Raw genomic sequence first — 17,320 nt, 5'->3', positions numbered from 1 at the left:
AGCAGGGAACAGTCCTCCACCTGAACCTGTCCAGCCTCCACCTCCATGCGTGGAGATTGAGCGGCGGCAGTTGATGCCATTTGACTTGCCTCCTAAAGTCTGTAATGTCATTCTGGCAGCCAGGCATCCCTCCACGAAATCTGTAAACGCCCGCAGGTGGAACAAATTTGTGGCATGGTGCACAGCAAAGGCGGTGGATCCCCTTTCTGCCCCTCTTTCTGAGGTTCTCCATCTTTCCCTGGCCCAGCAGGGCTCTGCTTTGGGCACCCTCAAGGGATACCTTTCGGCTATTTCTGTTTTCATACGGCTTCCTGATCAGCCTTCTCTTTAATCCCCTGTTTCTCAATTCTTTAAGGGCATTACTCGCATGTTTCCTCCTGTCCCTTTCATAATGCCTCAGTGGGATTTGAACCTAGTGTTGACCTATCTGATGTGCGCTCCCTTTGATCCACTTCATAATTGTCCCCTTCGTCTTCTAACTCTTAAGACTGCTTTCCTGGTTGCCATCACCTCTGCTAGAAGGGTGAGTGAGCTCCAGGCTCTATATTCTAAGCCTCCTTTCCTTTCTGTCCATCCAGACAAGGTTGTTCACAGGACTCGTCCTTCCTTTCTCCCTAAGGTGGTAACTGCCTTTCACATCGGCCAGTCCATTACACTTTCCACTTTCTTTCCGCCTCCCTCGAAAGAAGAGAGGCTCCACCGTTTGACCCAAAATGGGTGCTGTCCTATCTGGACCGCACAAAACGGTTCCGGGTGGACGACCAACTCTTTGTTGGCTATGTGGGCACGAAGAAAGGGCGGGCGGTGCACAAACTAACCATCTCTCAGTGGGTCGTTTTGTGTATCAAGGCCTGTTATTCTTTGGCTAAAAAGGAACCTCCTGTGGGGCTGAGGGCCCATTCCACTCTGGCCACAGGGGCGACAGCTTCCCTGGGCCGGTGAGTCTCCTTGTAGGACATTTGTCAGGCAGCAACGTGGGCCGCGCTGCACACGTTTGCCAGACATTGCCTGGACAGCCAAGTCCGAGAGACTGCTTCTTTGGCCGTTCTGTTCTCCAGGACTTCTGGTGTGATCTTGGTTTGCAGACCCACCACCGGGGATGGTATTGCTGGGGTATCTATTCTAAGGTGAGGAATCCAACTAACATGTTTCTTTCAGATGAACAAGTTACTTAGCTTTGGTAACGATATATCTGTAAAACATTAGTTGGATTGTTCACCGCCCCATCCTCCCTATTCTGCGAACCGATATCTAGGGCTAAGGTCATCCCTTTCAGGGCCCTAGATTCTTGGCACCAGTGTCTGTCTCTTGCATGGCTCTGCGTTTCCTGACGCGGAAAGCTATGTACAAGAACTGATGTCAGCACGCGAGGGCAGCGTCCCAAGTACTCCGACATCATCACGACGCCGACGACTGACGCGGAGCTGCAGACTATGCCTAGCTACGCGCAAGGGTATTGCTGACGACATCTTTCCGGATCCAGCCTGACGCCTGGGGATATTCTAAGGTGAGGAATCTAACTAATGTTTCTCACAGATATATCATTACCAAAGGTAAGTAACTTGTTCTTTACACATAGTAGATTAAATATAGACATTTTATTGACTCAAACTTATTATACTAGGAGTGCTGGAAGAGGCACACAAAATTAACTTTTTTTTTGCTGGCGAAATATTGATATTAAGACTTGTAATTGCCTCAGCTTGATAGGACCTGCAACCTCCTGTTTCAAGTCGTTGGCTCGCTTGCTAGCGGGTTTCAATTTGTAGAAAGCGATCTATGTTAAAGGCTACAAAGCAAGGAAAAAAGGGCAGCTAATTTGGACCCCTTTATCTAAATTGGAAAGTTTAATGTAACATCCAAACTTAAAATATAGCCTGGAAGTTTTTCAACTGATTCCTAGATTGCACACTGTACTTTAAATTGTTTTTGTGTACTATAGAGATTGGTCTGATTTCATTAATATGACACCCAGAAGCATTGTGGCATTCGCTGAATATTTTATCAGTTTCGTATATTTATCAGCTTGATGGTTATGAAATATATTCTGCTTATTTCCTGAGCTTGGGGAGGGTTGGGTAATTGTGTTTTGTATTGGATGAAAATGTGCAATAAAGATGGTTAAATAAAAACAATTAAATCTGGGTCAGTGTCAAAATCTATGGGCGTTGTGTGAACACCCAATGCTATGCCCATGGAACGCCTCCTTGACCCAGTGAGGCGCTTTGCGCTGCCTTGTCTTACTCTATCGGAGGCCATGCAGGGTGGCTTGGAGTCTCCTAGATGTGATTGAGAAGCCTGCGTCATCGGAGTGTCTAATGCTTTGGTGATGCAGGCCTGTTGCAAATGATCTCCCTAAAACTCAGACTTTCTAATTCATGCAGTCTCATTGGTTCTACTCTGACCCACCCTCACTCATTCTGAATTAATCAGTCTTACTGTGCCTCGCACACACTCATTTACTTTATCCTCGTTCACATTGATCCTCGCATATAGTGAGTGACAGTAGGAAGACTAACTCCTTCACTGACTCTCACTTTAACTTGCACCTAGTCACACTGATAAACTCACTGTGCTGGAATGGCGCAGCACCTTCATGCACCTGTGTCAGCAATCCATGTCGACAGCTGCCTCAGTTTGTTGCTAAGCCCAAGTTGAGTCTGCTATTTATTTGTACGAGGAGTGACATAGTCGCACTCCATGTAACTAGCATTGGCCAAAACCAATAGGTCTTGCTTTTTGGCTTTGCCCAATGCTCCTGTTTTTTTTGGTTTTTACACTTTAGTCTGATGGTGACCTGGCTGCGAGGGTGCATATAACTACGAGAGATGTGCTTGTTTGCAGGATAAAAGGCGATGCTGGTTGTAATGGCTTTGTAAATGATGCAGCTGGTTTTGGAGATGGTGCAGGCCGCCATGAGAAGCCAGTGAGTGCCATCAGACTGGGTGTGATGAGATCCTATTTCTTTAGGCCAGTCATTACTATAACTGTTGCTACTATTTCCATCTGAAGATTGGGTTTGTAAATGTGGGAGTGTGTGTGCGCGCGCCCCATCTGAACCTACAGAGACTAACTGCTCGCTTCCTCTGCTGTATGAGCCCGTAGGATCACTCTATATTTTGGGTGCTTCTAATATCCAATGCCTTAAAGTCAATGTTAGGGCAACTTGTACGGAAAAGTTTTCTCAGGAAGCGATAACATCCAGCGTTTGCATGTATTAAAGGCCCATCGAGGACCTGCAGCTTTGTAGCCAACTGAGCGAAAGATGTGCTCTAGTTTCCTTTGCAATGAATGTGTATTCAGTGGGTACAAATCAACTACGCCCTATGCGCACACGGAAAGATGTGGCATCCTTGCATTGCTTGGTGATTCAAGGAGAGTACGGACACTACACCGCTCTCAAATGTCACTGTTCGACTCCACCCAGCTGGCACTTCGAAGATCCGAAATCTCAAATGAGCCGGCATTGGTCCCCGCCCCCAGAATCCACCATTGTCAAACCACAGGCATCTGGTCCTGCGCACTCCCCTACCGCCAGCGTCGTGGGTTATTGAGTGAAAGCAACCACATGGAATGAAACCACCCATCCATGAAAGCACACAATTAAAAACTACCCTAAAATGAGTGTCAACACGTTCGCTCTGTTTAGGGATCGTTGGAAACCAATGCAAGTAACATCTTTGCAAATGAAACCGAAACCCTCCGTTACCAGCGCATTTCAAATAGTCGCGTCTACCTTCTTTACAGAGGATCCATCTCTCCGATGGCACGTTTAGGTGTTTGTTTTGGCCGCTCAAATGAAGCACTTCTTGGGGACGTGGAATAGAGAAGCAAAGACCAAGACTAGTTCTACAACAAAGTAAATAGGCTGGCGAGAACCACGCTAAAAAACAAGGAAGAGTGGGAGGGCGTGCCAACGTGGAGTGCAGGTGACATATGAAAACGAGCAGCTCCAAGGAGTGTTGGGTGTGGGCACCGGAGTGCAGGTGACGCCCTGTGCGCCGCTGCTTGCACCCGCAAGCAAAATGCTGTGGGAGTGAACCTTTGCAAAACAGGTGGGACATGCGCCCACCTTTAGCCATTTGCAGGCTACAATAACGAAATGACAGGCAACAACCAACCCAATGTGTGTGGAGTCAGACCCACACAAAGTAGTTTTGAGTGCTTACAAGAAGCCTTGCAGCGCATGCTCGGGCTCGACCTAAAAATGGACTGCAAGGAATGTGTAGTGTAGCTGTGGAGCCTATACAGGAGGGGCACCACTAGTCCAGTGACACCATCCAACCAATCCTTCTACTTATCCACCCAATCCTTCTACTTATCCACCCCTTCATCCTTCCTCTTATCCATTCACCCTTTTTCTCAATCTAGCCATCCTATCCCCATCCTCTCTGGCCCATCCATTGTTCCTTCCACTCATACATCCCTCTACCATTTCACTAATCTAATCACTCGTCCATCTAGATATCCACCTACCCTTCACTCCTCCCCTTTTTTTTTTTTTTTTACTTTATCCGTACATCCATCCTTTTATTCACTCTTGTCCACCCTTGTTCATTATGAGCCTTCGTCTGCCAAGCTGCAGATGAAGCAATACAAAAGGGGATATTAGACGAGTGCTTGAGCAAATCAAACACTCACCCCAGTCAACTGATCTGGGTTTATTCCATCATTCTTTAGCTCACTCCACCACCCCAGTCCAGACATGGCCATATGCAAATCAGTCTGACCCTGTGCCTCATGGGAACAGTCCAGCCCGAACTGCCAAGCCATGTCTTCCCTGGACCGGAAACAAGCATCCTGGGACCGGTTTCGGGTTCATAACCCTCATCAGTCAGGCTATCTTGAATCCAGTCCAGGGAGGACCTGGCCTGGCAGTTCGGGCTGGACTGTTCCTATTGGGCACAGGGTCAAGACTGATTTGCATGTGGCTGGGTGCAAATTGGAATGGCATGGTGAGCAAAAAAACGATGGATTTAGGCCCAGATTCTCTTTATTGGGGTGAATGTTTGACATTGTTCTGCATTCTGTCCAATAATTTTTTGCAAGCTGCAGATGAGGCCCATCAAGAACCCCTCTCCCTCTGCAGCTGCTAAAGCAGAGAGGGTGGGAGTGATTCTCCTGATGCAGTGGCTTAACTGCACACAAAATAGTCAGCTGTGTTAATTATTGGCCGCAGCTGGTTCCTTCCTCTTCTTGGGGCTCTACAGTTGAGATTGGAGCACAGTGTGCTCAGCTTCATAACGTGCTCAAAGTAAAAACAAATGTAGTACTGACTGTGTTGATGCTAGGAGAGAACCCCCCCACGCATTCTGCCCCCTGATAATCAACGTTGTTGCCACCCACTCCCTAGTCCTCAACGGCCTGTCCCACCTCTAGCCATTGAAGTTCATGGAGTTTTGCAACTCCTCCCAGCGACTGTTCATGCACCCCAAAAGCAACTAGACCCATGGCATTCTAATCCAGTACTCCCTCATGTGATGTCACTGCTGTAGCTTGTGCCTCCAGGTTGAAGATGTCCTACTACACAAGCACCAGGTGTGAGACTTCATCAAAGTTCCATAGAGTTCACCCTGGAGATTCAGGACACTGTCTCAAAGCAGTCATTTTCTCTTCAGCTGCTGTTTTATTTTCCTTGTTCTTGCCTCTTCCAGAGGGTGGCAGGGCAACATTCCTTTTGCCTGGGAACACCAATCTCCCCTGAAGCAAACTCGTCTGGTAATTTAAATTTATCGAAGCATCCTTGGCTTTGCATGGTCTACTTATTTTGTATTTTTCCTGAACTCTAGGAAAGGCCTGAGCACTCGAGCGATGGTAACTAACCGCTATTGATTTCAGTGAGCACCATAGGTTTCACCCAAATTGTGCCAGTTTACCTTGAGTAGTTTTCACTCGTTGACCACCCCCATTCACCCCTCCAAGACGCAGGCTGCTATTCGCTTTGTAGGAGCCATCTGATCTCCTCTGAACCACAGATGGTCACCGCAAAGGCAATGGTTGGAATGCTTTAGGAACAGACGAGGCTACGCTAATTCCATTAATTGACGTCCATGACTGTACTAGCTCTGTGGACTCTGTGCACCAAAGTCCACTTGCAGGTGTCCAAGCTAGCACTGTAGGAACAGGCAAAGGTTTTTTCTTGAGGTGTGTGTGTATGTATATATATGTGTGTATATATATATATATATATATATATATATATATATTTACACTCAAACTGATCATTGTGGGGTGGTATGCCAATTTGACTCGCTGCAGAAATGGCTCCTGTCGAGACAACTTGATGCATTTGGTATGCCCTAGAAATTCTGCTGGAGGTGGAAACTGAGGTGGAGGTGGAAACGGAGGTGGGTGGACTCATCAAATGGACTTCGACTTTCTCATGGACTTGATCATTAGCCCCTGTGACCACACCTCCATTTACCCCCACCCTGTGCCGAAATAGGCTCCACCATTGCATAGTATTGCTTGCCCCTTGAAGCTTTATGTTGAGAATGAGGGTCCAGACCAGTTTTAATTGAGCAAGGTAGTGGCGCTAATATCACTCTTCTGGCTAATCCAAAGAGCAGCGGGTTCTTTAGAGACTGGCTGTTATGAAAGCACCATGTTTGGGTTGTTGGTTGGAAGGAAGGTAAAATAACCATTCTTTCAACCTTGTTGTTTGCCCATTGTTTTTTTTTTCCCCCTTCTCGGCTATCACGATTTGGATCTTCCAGTAGGATTTCACTACAGGCATCTATGCCTCCTTGCAGGAATCTTGATGAAAATATTACAATTACAAATGTGAATGAACTATCTCTTGTTTGGATCCTCTCTAGGGCTCAGCTCTTCACCTGTCCAGTCTCCTGCTGCTTCATCCCTATCTCCTGTCGCTCCACCATGGTTGGAAGATCATCTGGCTTCGCCACTGATGCAGGGTGTCATCGCTGGGCACTTCGAGCAGACCTCGGAACGGATTCTCCAAAGTACCTTAATAGACGGTAAGGAATCCCCATCCTCAATCTGCGACAAAGAGTTCCTCTTTGACATGGATGATGTGTGTCTTGAAGGTAAAATTGTCCTCCCCTGAATCTCCTGCTTGTGATCACATCTTGCTTTCCACCTTCAAAGGTTTGCATGGGTTTAAAGAAGTGTTACTTTCTCAATACATATACTTTGCGTCATAACCTGCTTTGGTGTAACTGTTTTATAAACAGTGTGTATTTATAGGTCGTTGATTAGGACTTGTGCAGTTGCACTGGCTAGCAAAAGCTACAGTTCCTTAATTCAGGGTCACCTTTAAATTCCTCTTTGGCAAAACAAATTCAAGAGAAAATGTGTGTTTTGTGTGCTTTTGCAGGTCTTATGCTAATGAACTAGCAAAAAACTGGTTTGGGGATAGATTCGGTATTTGAAGTTATGCATCGTACATGGCTGACTGGTGGGGTAGGTGCGCTTGGAGGGTCTTGGGCCCAGTTATGTTCAGTCTTAAACCATGTCTGCAAACAGGCTTCACAATAAAAATAAAAAAAACTCCTCCCTGTAAGAAGTTTTGGTTCTGACAGTATTCAAAACTGCCCCATGTACTCTGCACACCCCACTAAAGCATATTGTTTTTTCTGTTTATTCTTCTTGGCTTACAGTAGGGTATAAAGTCTGACAGATCAGTTGTCTTGACCTCCACGATGGGCAACACTGATTTACTTGTTTTTGATTGCAGTCCTTTTAGCAAAGCCACTATCCGAGCATGCAGGTGAAGTATTTGTGAGGAGTCTGTTGGGTGTAGTGCATGGAGGAGGGGAGATGTATGGTAACAGGATAGTGACTTTGAGGTTGTATTTAAAACCTGGCAGACTCCAGGCATCCTCCTGTTTGCCCTTTCACCAGAGCCAGTTTATTGCAACCTTGGCACAGGAGGTGCCTCTGCCAAATTGGAGGCTGCAGGTAAAACTGTGCGAAGGGGTGGTTGTGGTAACAAGATAATGGGGTTTCAGGCTGCATTTATTCATGCAAGTCAGCAGATGTGGCATAACAAACAGAGCTGCCAGCTTTGGAACTGGAACACCGGGTTTGAGTCTGTGTTGGCTCAACATCCTGTGTTTCTGGGCAAATCACTTAATCTCCCTGTGCTTAACAAAAATGAATGTGTCCTTGTGTATTGTAACTGGTGCTCATGTAATTGCTTCAATACCTTTGGGTCAAGTTGGAGCTATATAAAACTGGGGGGGGGGGGGCGGGTGTGTGGAAATGGAAATGTTTTATAGACTACAACTTTCCTATCCATTCTCTTGTCACTTTCCCGCATCAAACTTAATCCTACCCATGCTTCCGCTCCTGTTTTGAACCCTACCTGGTCTTAAAGCTTTGTGTACCAGACACCCAACTTGTGGGGTTTTACTCTTCCCTTTAGTGTTTATTGCTAATGGCAGTAGAGCAAATCCTTTTTAATATTGCATCTCTTAAGGTGGGGTGGATTGCACAAATAAGTAAATCATAAGCGGGGGATGATGAGCTCAGTAGAAGTCCTGTAAGGAAGTGAGTTCAAGTGGACATTGACTTCCAGCTTGGAGATGTCGGACATAGTTGGAGTGCAATATTTTAGTACACTTCTGGACAGTTTGCAAAATTATGAAGTGTATTAAATTCTGCAGACTGCCTCCAATGATTTAGATTTCCTTTAAATTGTCAATCTAGGTCCCAGGTTCGGATCCCAGGTGTAAGAGAAATGGGTTTGGTCATGAGAGCCAGTGTGGGGTTCGATCCTTCATGGCCTTATGTAGTTTTCTGAAAGCCTTGAAGTCTGGTTCATGAGCACCCGACTACAGAAGAACCCGTGGTCTTTACTGTTCACTGCAGCACTATAAGTGCTATATGAATGAGGCGCAATTGAAACCGACTATGGTCAACTGGGAACTGCACTAGAGGGATGGGCTAAATGGCAGTAGCATAGTAAATGCAAGGCAATGTTCTTGGTACTTGCAAGAGATGTTGCCCAGCCATTTCCATACCTGTTGAAATGATGCATAGTAAATGGACACTCTATGCTACATGGCACTGCTGTATTGTCCATCTCTGCATCTTTCATTGCCATGATGGCAGAGGTCTGACCATTCATGAGGTTCCACCCAGCCAACCACTGATTTGTCTTTCTGATTGATGAATCCAGTTCTTCTGATCACAACCATGTCCCTTAAATAGGTTCTTATTTGCTTAACATAGGCATTTTTCTTGCAGAATCTATGCTCTGATCACATTTTTCTTATGTCACATGATCACGTCCAGAGGTAGGGCCATTACAATGGGTTTTGTCTAGAGTTAAGCATGTTTTTTTTTTTAAAAAAATTTTCATTTTTTTTTCTCCTTTTTGGTTTATAAACTGGATGTTACTACACCACCCCTTTTTGTTTTGGTGTAATTGTTTAGTGATGGGTTGAGGAAAAGCCAAGGAAATTCGGGATTTGACTTAAACAGTTTTTGCAAAATGTTTTAGGAACACCAGCAACAGTACAGGAGAAGTTGCGTCGCCTAAAGGAAGAGCGAGTGTGCAAGATATGCAGGGACAGCGAGGCTGCCATCGTCTTTGTTCCCTGTGGCCATCTTGCAGTGTGTACGGGGTGTGCCCTTGGATTAAACCAGTGCCCAATCTGCAGAGCCAGCATCAGGGACACTGTCCACGCTTTCATGTCCTAGACCCGTAGGTAAGTTTTAGGTCTGACAAGTTTCAAAGTTTGCTCAAACATCTGGGTGATGTACCTTGATTTCATTGCTCTGACCATGTTTGCGTTCAATGTGACCAGGGTTACACAGCTCTGTAGTGGTATTCAGCGCTAGTTGTAGCACTGACACCCAGTGCAACTATTTAATTTATTGAATATTAAATGGATATTTGCTACAGGCATATTGATCCTCTGCGCTTCTTTATAGTGAGTCAAAACTGCCTCGAGACAAAACTCTGATCTTTCTAGCAGGAACATTAATCATCAGTTACCTTGCAATTTATGTTGCTGCCTAAAATCAGGACTCGGGAGGAACTCTGCATCAAATGCTTTTTAAATCGTAAGTTATTGCTAAACACAGCCCGCTCACCTTCCTGGCTAGCCACCAGTGCAGACGCACCAGCTGTGCTTCCCTGAAGTATTTATAGTTATTTATAGTTTTTTATTTTTTCTTCTCTTTACTGGGAGAACGCTTTCTATAAGTGTCGGGATGTAGAATGGCCAGCTGGGCAAGATTATGCTTTAATGGAGTTTGCCTGGAGTTTTGGTTTGGCGAGCAAGTGCTCCTACTGAATATTCTGTCCTCTTGTCTTGCAGGTTGACACGCTGTGTGAAGCTCCTGACTCGTCTATTGCCAAAAAAAGTTCTTTTCTATATTCATTTTAAAATTGTACTGTATATATAGATCTAATTTATGATAATATAATTAAGTTATTTAACTGTTGAATAAAACATACTGTTGCAATTATGAGTTTCCCTTGCTTTTTTTTTTAATCGAACATACTGTATAAAATGAGACCTGTATTCTGTAATGTCCATATGTCCCTGATAATTGTCTGTTCAGTGCAAGGTCCTACTGTTTGCTTGTAAATGTGAGCACAGAAAACTAACCCACCGCTTGACGTAAGCGGGATGAGCACTAGTCCTTGGATTGTTTTCAATGATATCATGCACTACTTTTACTAGTCAATGTGTGTTTTTTTTCTTTTTCTCCCTCCCAATGGCACCCTGTCTGCATATCCTCTCGCCATTCTAGCACAACTGTTTTTTGGGGGAGAGGAATGTATTTAGCGCAAACTCGACCCAAAGGTATCAGTAATTTCCATGACCACCGGTTTTGTTAAACTGACGCCTCCATTGATTTAGGCAGGGGGAGATTAAGGGATTTGCCCAGAATCCTAGTCTGTAGCGTGCCTGCCGAGACTCCAACCCGGTTCCCCAGCGTCTAGCCAATAGGCCACATTCTCTTGTTGGCCTTCAGTGTACAACAGACTATGCTGGCTGATTGAAATTGCCTTGCCCCTAGATAAAACTATCAACCACCACATAGAGTGAAGGCCTAAAGTAACTCCCACTACTTGTTCCTAGGAGAATCATTCAATGTGTACAATTGTGCAGAAATTCTATCTTTCAGTAATTACCTCTAGTATGCAAAGCATGTAAACTTAAATATTTCTGTTTCTTTCTATTAATTTCAAAGGGCAGATCTGAAGGAAAAGGAGTCATTTTTGTTGACACTGCAATTTGTGACCTGGCTTTCACCTTGGCTGCTGGCTCTCACTGCAGGCATTGTGCCACAACTATAATAGCTTTCTACCGTGGCGCAGTTACATTTAGAGCTTACATATTACTTCAAACTGTAATGACTAAAACTGGCTTTTGGACAGTTACTGTGGTCTACCGGTTCTTATATTTTGCATCCCCCACTTAATGATGTGCACTAAGCAACCGTTAAATTAATCTGCGTTCTGTATGGCTTGGCAATCCCTTGTAGCACTTTTCAATGTGATTCTAATGCAATCTTTATTGCCCTTGTAAACCAGTTATAAATGCACCTCCTCAAACGTAATGTAATCTCTACCTGTACAGGAGTAGGTAGTAATGTGGCCTCTTCAGCCTATTAAACCATTTACTACCATGTCTAGAAATTGCAAAATCTTGAAGACTGGAAAATAAATGTGTAGCACTGTTGTGGCAAAATAATGTGCTTACCCCAGTATTGGAACTTTCATAGATTCTCATGCTTTGTATCATTCCCCGTCGTCGGAATGGGAGCCTCGGTAACAAAAATATATATATATATATATATATATATATATATATATATATATATATATATATATATATGTATATATATATATGTATATATATATATGTATATATATATGTATGTATAATCCATAGAAACAAAAGAGAAAAATAGGCCTAGGCCTCATCTCATTTTGTAGTATATCACCCTCTTTGTGTAAAAGAGCCCAAACTTTTGCCAGGGCCAATCAGCACAGCCTCACCCTCTGGAACCTTCCTGAGAGAGCTCAGAGCCTCAGATTTTTCTACTGCACGTTGTGCTAGGGAGTCTCCACTGAGCTCTGCTCAGTTTTTCTCAGAATTTAACTTTTGGATATCTTTATTGCCATCTTTTGTGACAGAATGTCAGAAAAGGAGAAGAAAGCTTTATTTAGAGCTTGTGCCTCTTGTGGGAAGAAGAGACTGTTTGTGGAAGACAGACATGAGAACTGCATATACTGCCTGTACCCGGAACACAAGGCCACAGACTGTAAAATTTGTCGGACCTTCTCGACCAAGACCTTGAGAGACAGAGAGGGGCGCTTGCTGACGTGGCTGCAGGAGTTAAAGACCAGGGAGGTCATCTCTTCGGATGAGGAGGAATCTATCTCTGGCACCTCCTCCAGGAGATCGAAGAAGAGGGGTAGGTCATCTCCCTCCACTTCTGCGGAACCCCCTCTCAAGGTCCCTCTCAAAGCCCCTCACGGGATCTCTGACAGGTCTGAGGAGGCTGGTCCCAAAAAATCTCCTCACGACAGTGTAAAGGAGAGGCAGGGACGGGCTACTGTGGACATAGCCCCTAAGGACAAGAAGGAGGTTGCTACATCTTCCCCTCCATCCCAGAAGGAGAAACCTGTAAAAAAACATGCTGCAGAAACTCCTCAGTCAGTTCCACTGAAGAAACCGCGTCCGTTGACGCAGGCGAAAGCAGGTACGTCGACGACGATCTCCTCAGTTAAGCCTATTTCCATGGGGTCGTCGACGAGACCGTCGACGATATCTACTTCGTCGTCTTCGACAGCGGTGTCGACGACTAAGACCACGTCGACGACGACTAGTTCGTCGATGGTGATGACTACAAGTTCGTCGACGAGACCGTTGACGGGTGCTCCGCCGACGATGAAACATACTCCGTCGATGAAGAAGAAAGCTCCGTCGACGGCTGCTCCGTTGACGGCTGCTCCGGCGACTACTATTACAGGACTGTCGACGGCCTCATCGTCGACGACGATTTCAGCTCCGTCGATGACAGTTGCCCTTCAGTCGACGATGTCGTCGTCGAGTTCGTCGACATTGGTAATCCCGTTGCCATCGACTCCGTCGACGAGACCGCCGACGGGACCGTCGACGACGACAATTTGGAATTTACCACCCAAAGATTAGTGATTACACCGGACATGACTTCCCCTAGGCGGGTCACGCCTTTGCCACCATCCATGCTTCTCGAGGACTCTGAGGAGGATGAAGAGGATGGGCAGTTTGGGGACGCATACAGCCCTTCAGACCTGAATGTCAAACAGCAGGACACAGATACGGAGGAGTTTTTATGGTCCAGAGGTGCAGGAGGGGCACCAAAGCTTGACACAGGGATTACGCCCCCGCTCTCTGAGGCAGGACCTGATTGCCTTGCCAGTGGCTTTAGTGTCGGATTTGCAACAGATGCTGCAAGACTATAGATCTCGTTTTCCGACGTTGCCGGATCGCACTCCAGTGCGTCCTTCTCCATTGGAAGTGCCACGTGACATGCCAATGGACTTGCCACCTCTACCAAGAGAGGTACCTCGTTCCATTTCACCGGTGCTGCCCTTAGTGGTTCCCCAACCTTCAGGTACGGAACCTGCTGATGACGCAGACGATGCAGATACGGACGAAGACGACGAGGGACAGGTGATCCCTCTTACAGATCCAGGGGATCCGGATGGGGACCCTGATGATACGCAGGATCCAGATGCTGTAGGCCGAGAGACAAATATATCGCCTCCGGCGGACATTGGTGGTTTCCATAATTTGATGGAACGGGCATCCAAGAGGTTTGGTTTGCCCTTTACGGTGGAGCAGTCAGACTGCTTCCTATATGACTTTAAAGCCCAATATAAGAAGTCTGTAAGATCAATTCCCATTATAGAACATGTCTGGGATGAGGGACTGAAGACAATGCAAAATCCAGCAACAGTCATTCCGGTTCTTCCCCGGCTGGAGAAGAAATACAAGGCACCAGAGGGCAGTCCTGCGTGTCTTCTAGGACAACCTAGGCCGGATTCCGTTATTTCACAAGCCGCACAAAGTAAGTAAAAAAATCCGTCCACTCCATTAACCACGCCTCCAGATAAAGAAGGCAGAAGACTGGACAATGTGGGTAAAAGATTCTCCACCATGGCCAGCTTGTTGGTGCGTGCGGCTAATTCTCTGGCTATTCTGGGCAGATACGACCGCCAGATGTGGTGTGATATGGAACCATTCCTGGACCAGTTACCAGAAACTAGTCAAGACGAAGCCAGACAGGTGCTGATGGAGGGAGAACGATGCTCTTCGGAAGTCATCGACTGTGCGATGGACATTGCTTCAACTGCTTTCAGGGCTTTGGCAGGGTCAGCAGTCTTGCGCCGTCAAGGCTGGTTGAAAGCGACCTGGTTTCGCCAGGAGGTCCAGAATAAGATCTTGGACCTCCCCTTTGACGGAGAGGTGCTTTTTGGTAAGCATGTGGATGACTCCCTCCAAAGCATTAAAAAGGACACCGATACAGCTAAGTCCTTAGGATCTTTGACCTACCGCAAAGTGCCATTCAAAGGGGCACGTGGTCGGGGGTTTTCTAACTACAGAGGAAACCAACGACAATATTCCACACAATCTGGACAGTCCTATAAAGGTCAATATTCCAGCCAGCGCCAAGGACAGTCGGCGTCTTTCTCTCGGCAGTCCCAGAGAGGACGTCCGAATCGTCAGGGACGAGACAACGCCAAGAGGCAATAGCGGCCTCCTGGCTCTGGCTACTGTTCCTCCCCTACCACAAACACCGGTCGGGGGCAGGATATCTTTTTGTCTGGACAGCTGGGTGCGTTTGAACTATATTCAAGACCCACCGGTCTGATGTTAGAGTGGCCATATGTTGGAGTTCCAAGATCTTCCTCCAACAAGAGCTCCAGACGCCCGTGCAGCGAAACATCTCCGACTATTACATCTCGAAGCCCACCAGCTTTTCATCAAGGGGGCGATAGAGCCCGTGCCGCTTTCACAAAGGGGCAAGGGGTTTTATTCCAGGGTCTTCCTGGTTCGGAAGACTGAGGATACATGGCGTCCTATACTAGACCTCAGGGAGCTCAACACCTATCTCATCAAGCTCTTTCAGGATGGTCACTCTCCAGGATATTCTACGACTACTCAATCCGGGAGATTTTTTGGCATCCCTGGATTTAGAGGATGCTTACTTTCATGTTCCAATCCACCCAGCTCACAGGCAATATCTACGCTTCACAGTAGGCAAGAGCCATTTCCAGTTCAAGGTGCTCCCGTTTGGCCTTCGGTCGGCACCCCGCATTTTCACGAAGATGCTGGCACCAGTCGCTGCTTTCCTGAGGAAGCAGTCCTTGGAAGTGTTCCCGTACTTGGACGACTGGCTCATCAAGGCTCCGTCGTTCAGGGCAACGTCTCAGGCTGTGTCAACTTGCATAAGATTGTTCACCCATTTGGGTCTTCAGCTCAATGTGTCCAAGTCGGAACTGATGCCCTCCAGGTCACGGAAGTTCCTTGGGGCAATTCTGGACACGAGACGATGCACGGCTCGTCCGTCAGAGGAGCGTCAGGGCAAACTGGCCACTTCCGCTCGTCAAATGCTGCACAAGAGACATGTATCGGTTCGACAGTACAAGTCCTTGCTCGGATCAATCTCATCCTGCATACCTTTGATACCGCATTGCAGGCTTCATATGCGCCCTCTACAGGAGGAGTTGGGACAAACAGTGGCGTCAGGCAGAAGGATCGTTCAACGACAAAGTATGGATAACGCCTGCCATGCGCACAGCCTGCGAATGGTGGCTGGTGAAGGAGAACATCGCAGGAAGGGTTAACGTTCCGAATCCCTCCTTCTCCTATGGTGGTGACCACGGATGCTTCCCTAGAAGGGTGGGGAGCTGTCCTCCAGGAGCTTCGGGTCAGCGGTCACTGGAGTCCAGCAGACAGACTGCACCACATCAATCTTTTGGAGCTGAGGGCCATTCACTTAGCCTTGCTGGCGTTCCTTCCCAGACTTCAGAACCGTGCAGTGCTGGTCCGGACAGACAACACTACGGCCATGCACTATATCAACAAGCAAGGGGGAACGAGATCGCGGACGCTGTCCAAAGAAGCTTAGGTGATCTGGGAATTTGCGATCTCTCACGGGGTCACTCTGCGAGCCGAGCACCTAGCGGGGTGTCTCAACATCACAGCGGATGCTCTAAGTCGGCAGACGAAGGGGACACACGAGTGGGAGCTGGATCAGGCCACGCTGGAGGCAGTGTTCAAGAAATGGGGTACTCCGACCATAGACCTCTTTGCGACCCCGGAGAACGCCAAGTGCCGGTTTTACGCAAGCAAGGTTCCCCAGCGAGGGTCTCTGGGGAATGCCCTTTCGATTGCTTGGTTCGGCGCATTTTGCTACGCCTTTCCTCCGATTCCCCTCATTCCTCGAGTTCTCAGGAAGGTCAGGGTGGAACCATGCAAGATGATCCTCATTGCTCCAGCATGGGCGCGGCAGTTCTGGTACTCGGAACTCCTACTTCTCTCCCAGGATCGCCCGATTCGCTTGCCACTGATTCCATCTCTGTTATCGAGAAATCAGGGGCAAGTCCTCCATCCGGATCCGGAGTCACTTCACTTGTCAGCGTGGCTCCTGAACACAGAGAATTCCGCCATCTGAATCTGTCTAAGGAATGCAGGGATGTTCTATCTCAGGCGCGGGCACCAAGCACTAATAAGACCTACAGGGCAAAATGGAAGAGATTTTGCCTTTGGTGCCAGAGGAATAAACTCCATCCTTACAAATCCCTGCCACATCAGATTTTGCCCTACATCCTGTCTCTGGCTAAATCAGGTCTGGCGCACTCTTCGATCAAGGTACATCTGGCTGCCATATCCCGCTTTCGACGGAAGACATCGGGGCCATCTCTATGGTCTGCAAGGATTGTTAAGCAGTTCCTTAAGGGGTTATTTCGGATGTATCCTCCGGTCCGGCCACCTCCGCCTATCTGGCAGCTTAACCTAGTACTGGCTCAACTGATGAAAGCGCCCTTTGAGCCGATTCACAAAGCGGACTTGAAGTTCCTATCTTGGAAACTAGCCCTTCTCCTGGCATTGACTTCGGCTAGGAGAGTTAGTGAACTCCAGGCTCTCTCTATAGTGGAGCCTTTTCTACAGTTCAAGAGGGATGTCATGATTTTGAGAACCAACCCAAAATTCATCCCGAAGGTGCCTTCGGAGTTTCATTTGAATGAACCCTTAATTTTGAACTCCTTTTTTCCGCGTCCTTCCACTCAAGCAGAACGAACATTGCATTCTTTGGATGTCCAAAGATGCCTGAAATT

At 46.9% G+C, this 17,320-nt stretch overlaps 1 protein-coding gene across 1 annotated transcript in view; it reads left to right on the top strand.

The window, feature by feature from the left end:
• LOC146812629 (uncharacterized) overlaps positions 1-17,320 on the top strand; it is a 314,705-nt gene that overhangs the window by 53,299 nt on the left and 244,086 nt on the right. The window contains exons 7-8 of the mRNA XM_085615178.1: positions 6,819-6,980; positions 9,470-9,666. Coding sequence (XP_085471304.1) covers positions 6,819-6,980; positions 9,470-9,666 — 359 coding nt within the window. The remainder of the gene's footprint in view (positions 1-6,818; positions 6,981-9,469; positions 9,667-17,320) is intronic.

This window comes from Triturus cristatus, chromosome 7, assembly GCF_964204655.1.
Source record: "Triturus cristatus chromosome 7, aTriCri1.1, whole genome shotgun sequence".
NCBI lineage: Eukaryota > Metazoa > Chordata > Amphibia > Caudata > Salamandridae > Triturus > Triturus cristatus.
This window is presented reverse-complemented; position numbering and strand designations above follow the sequence as displayed.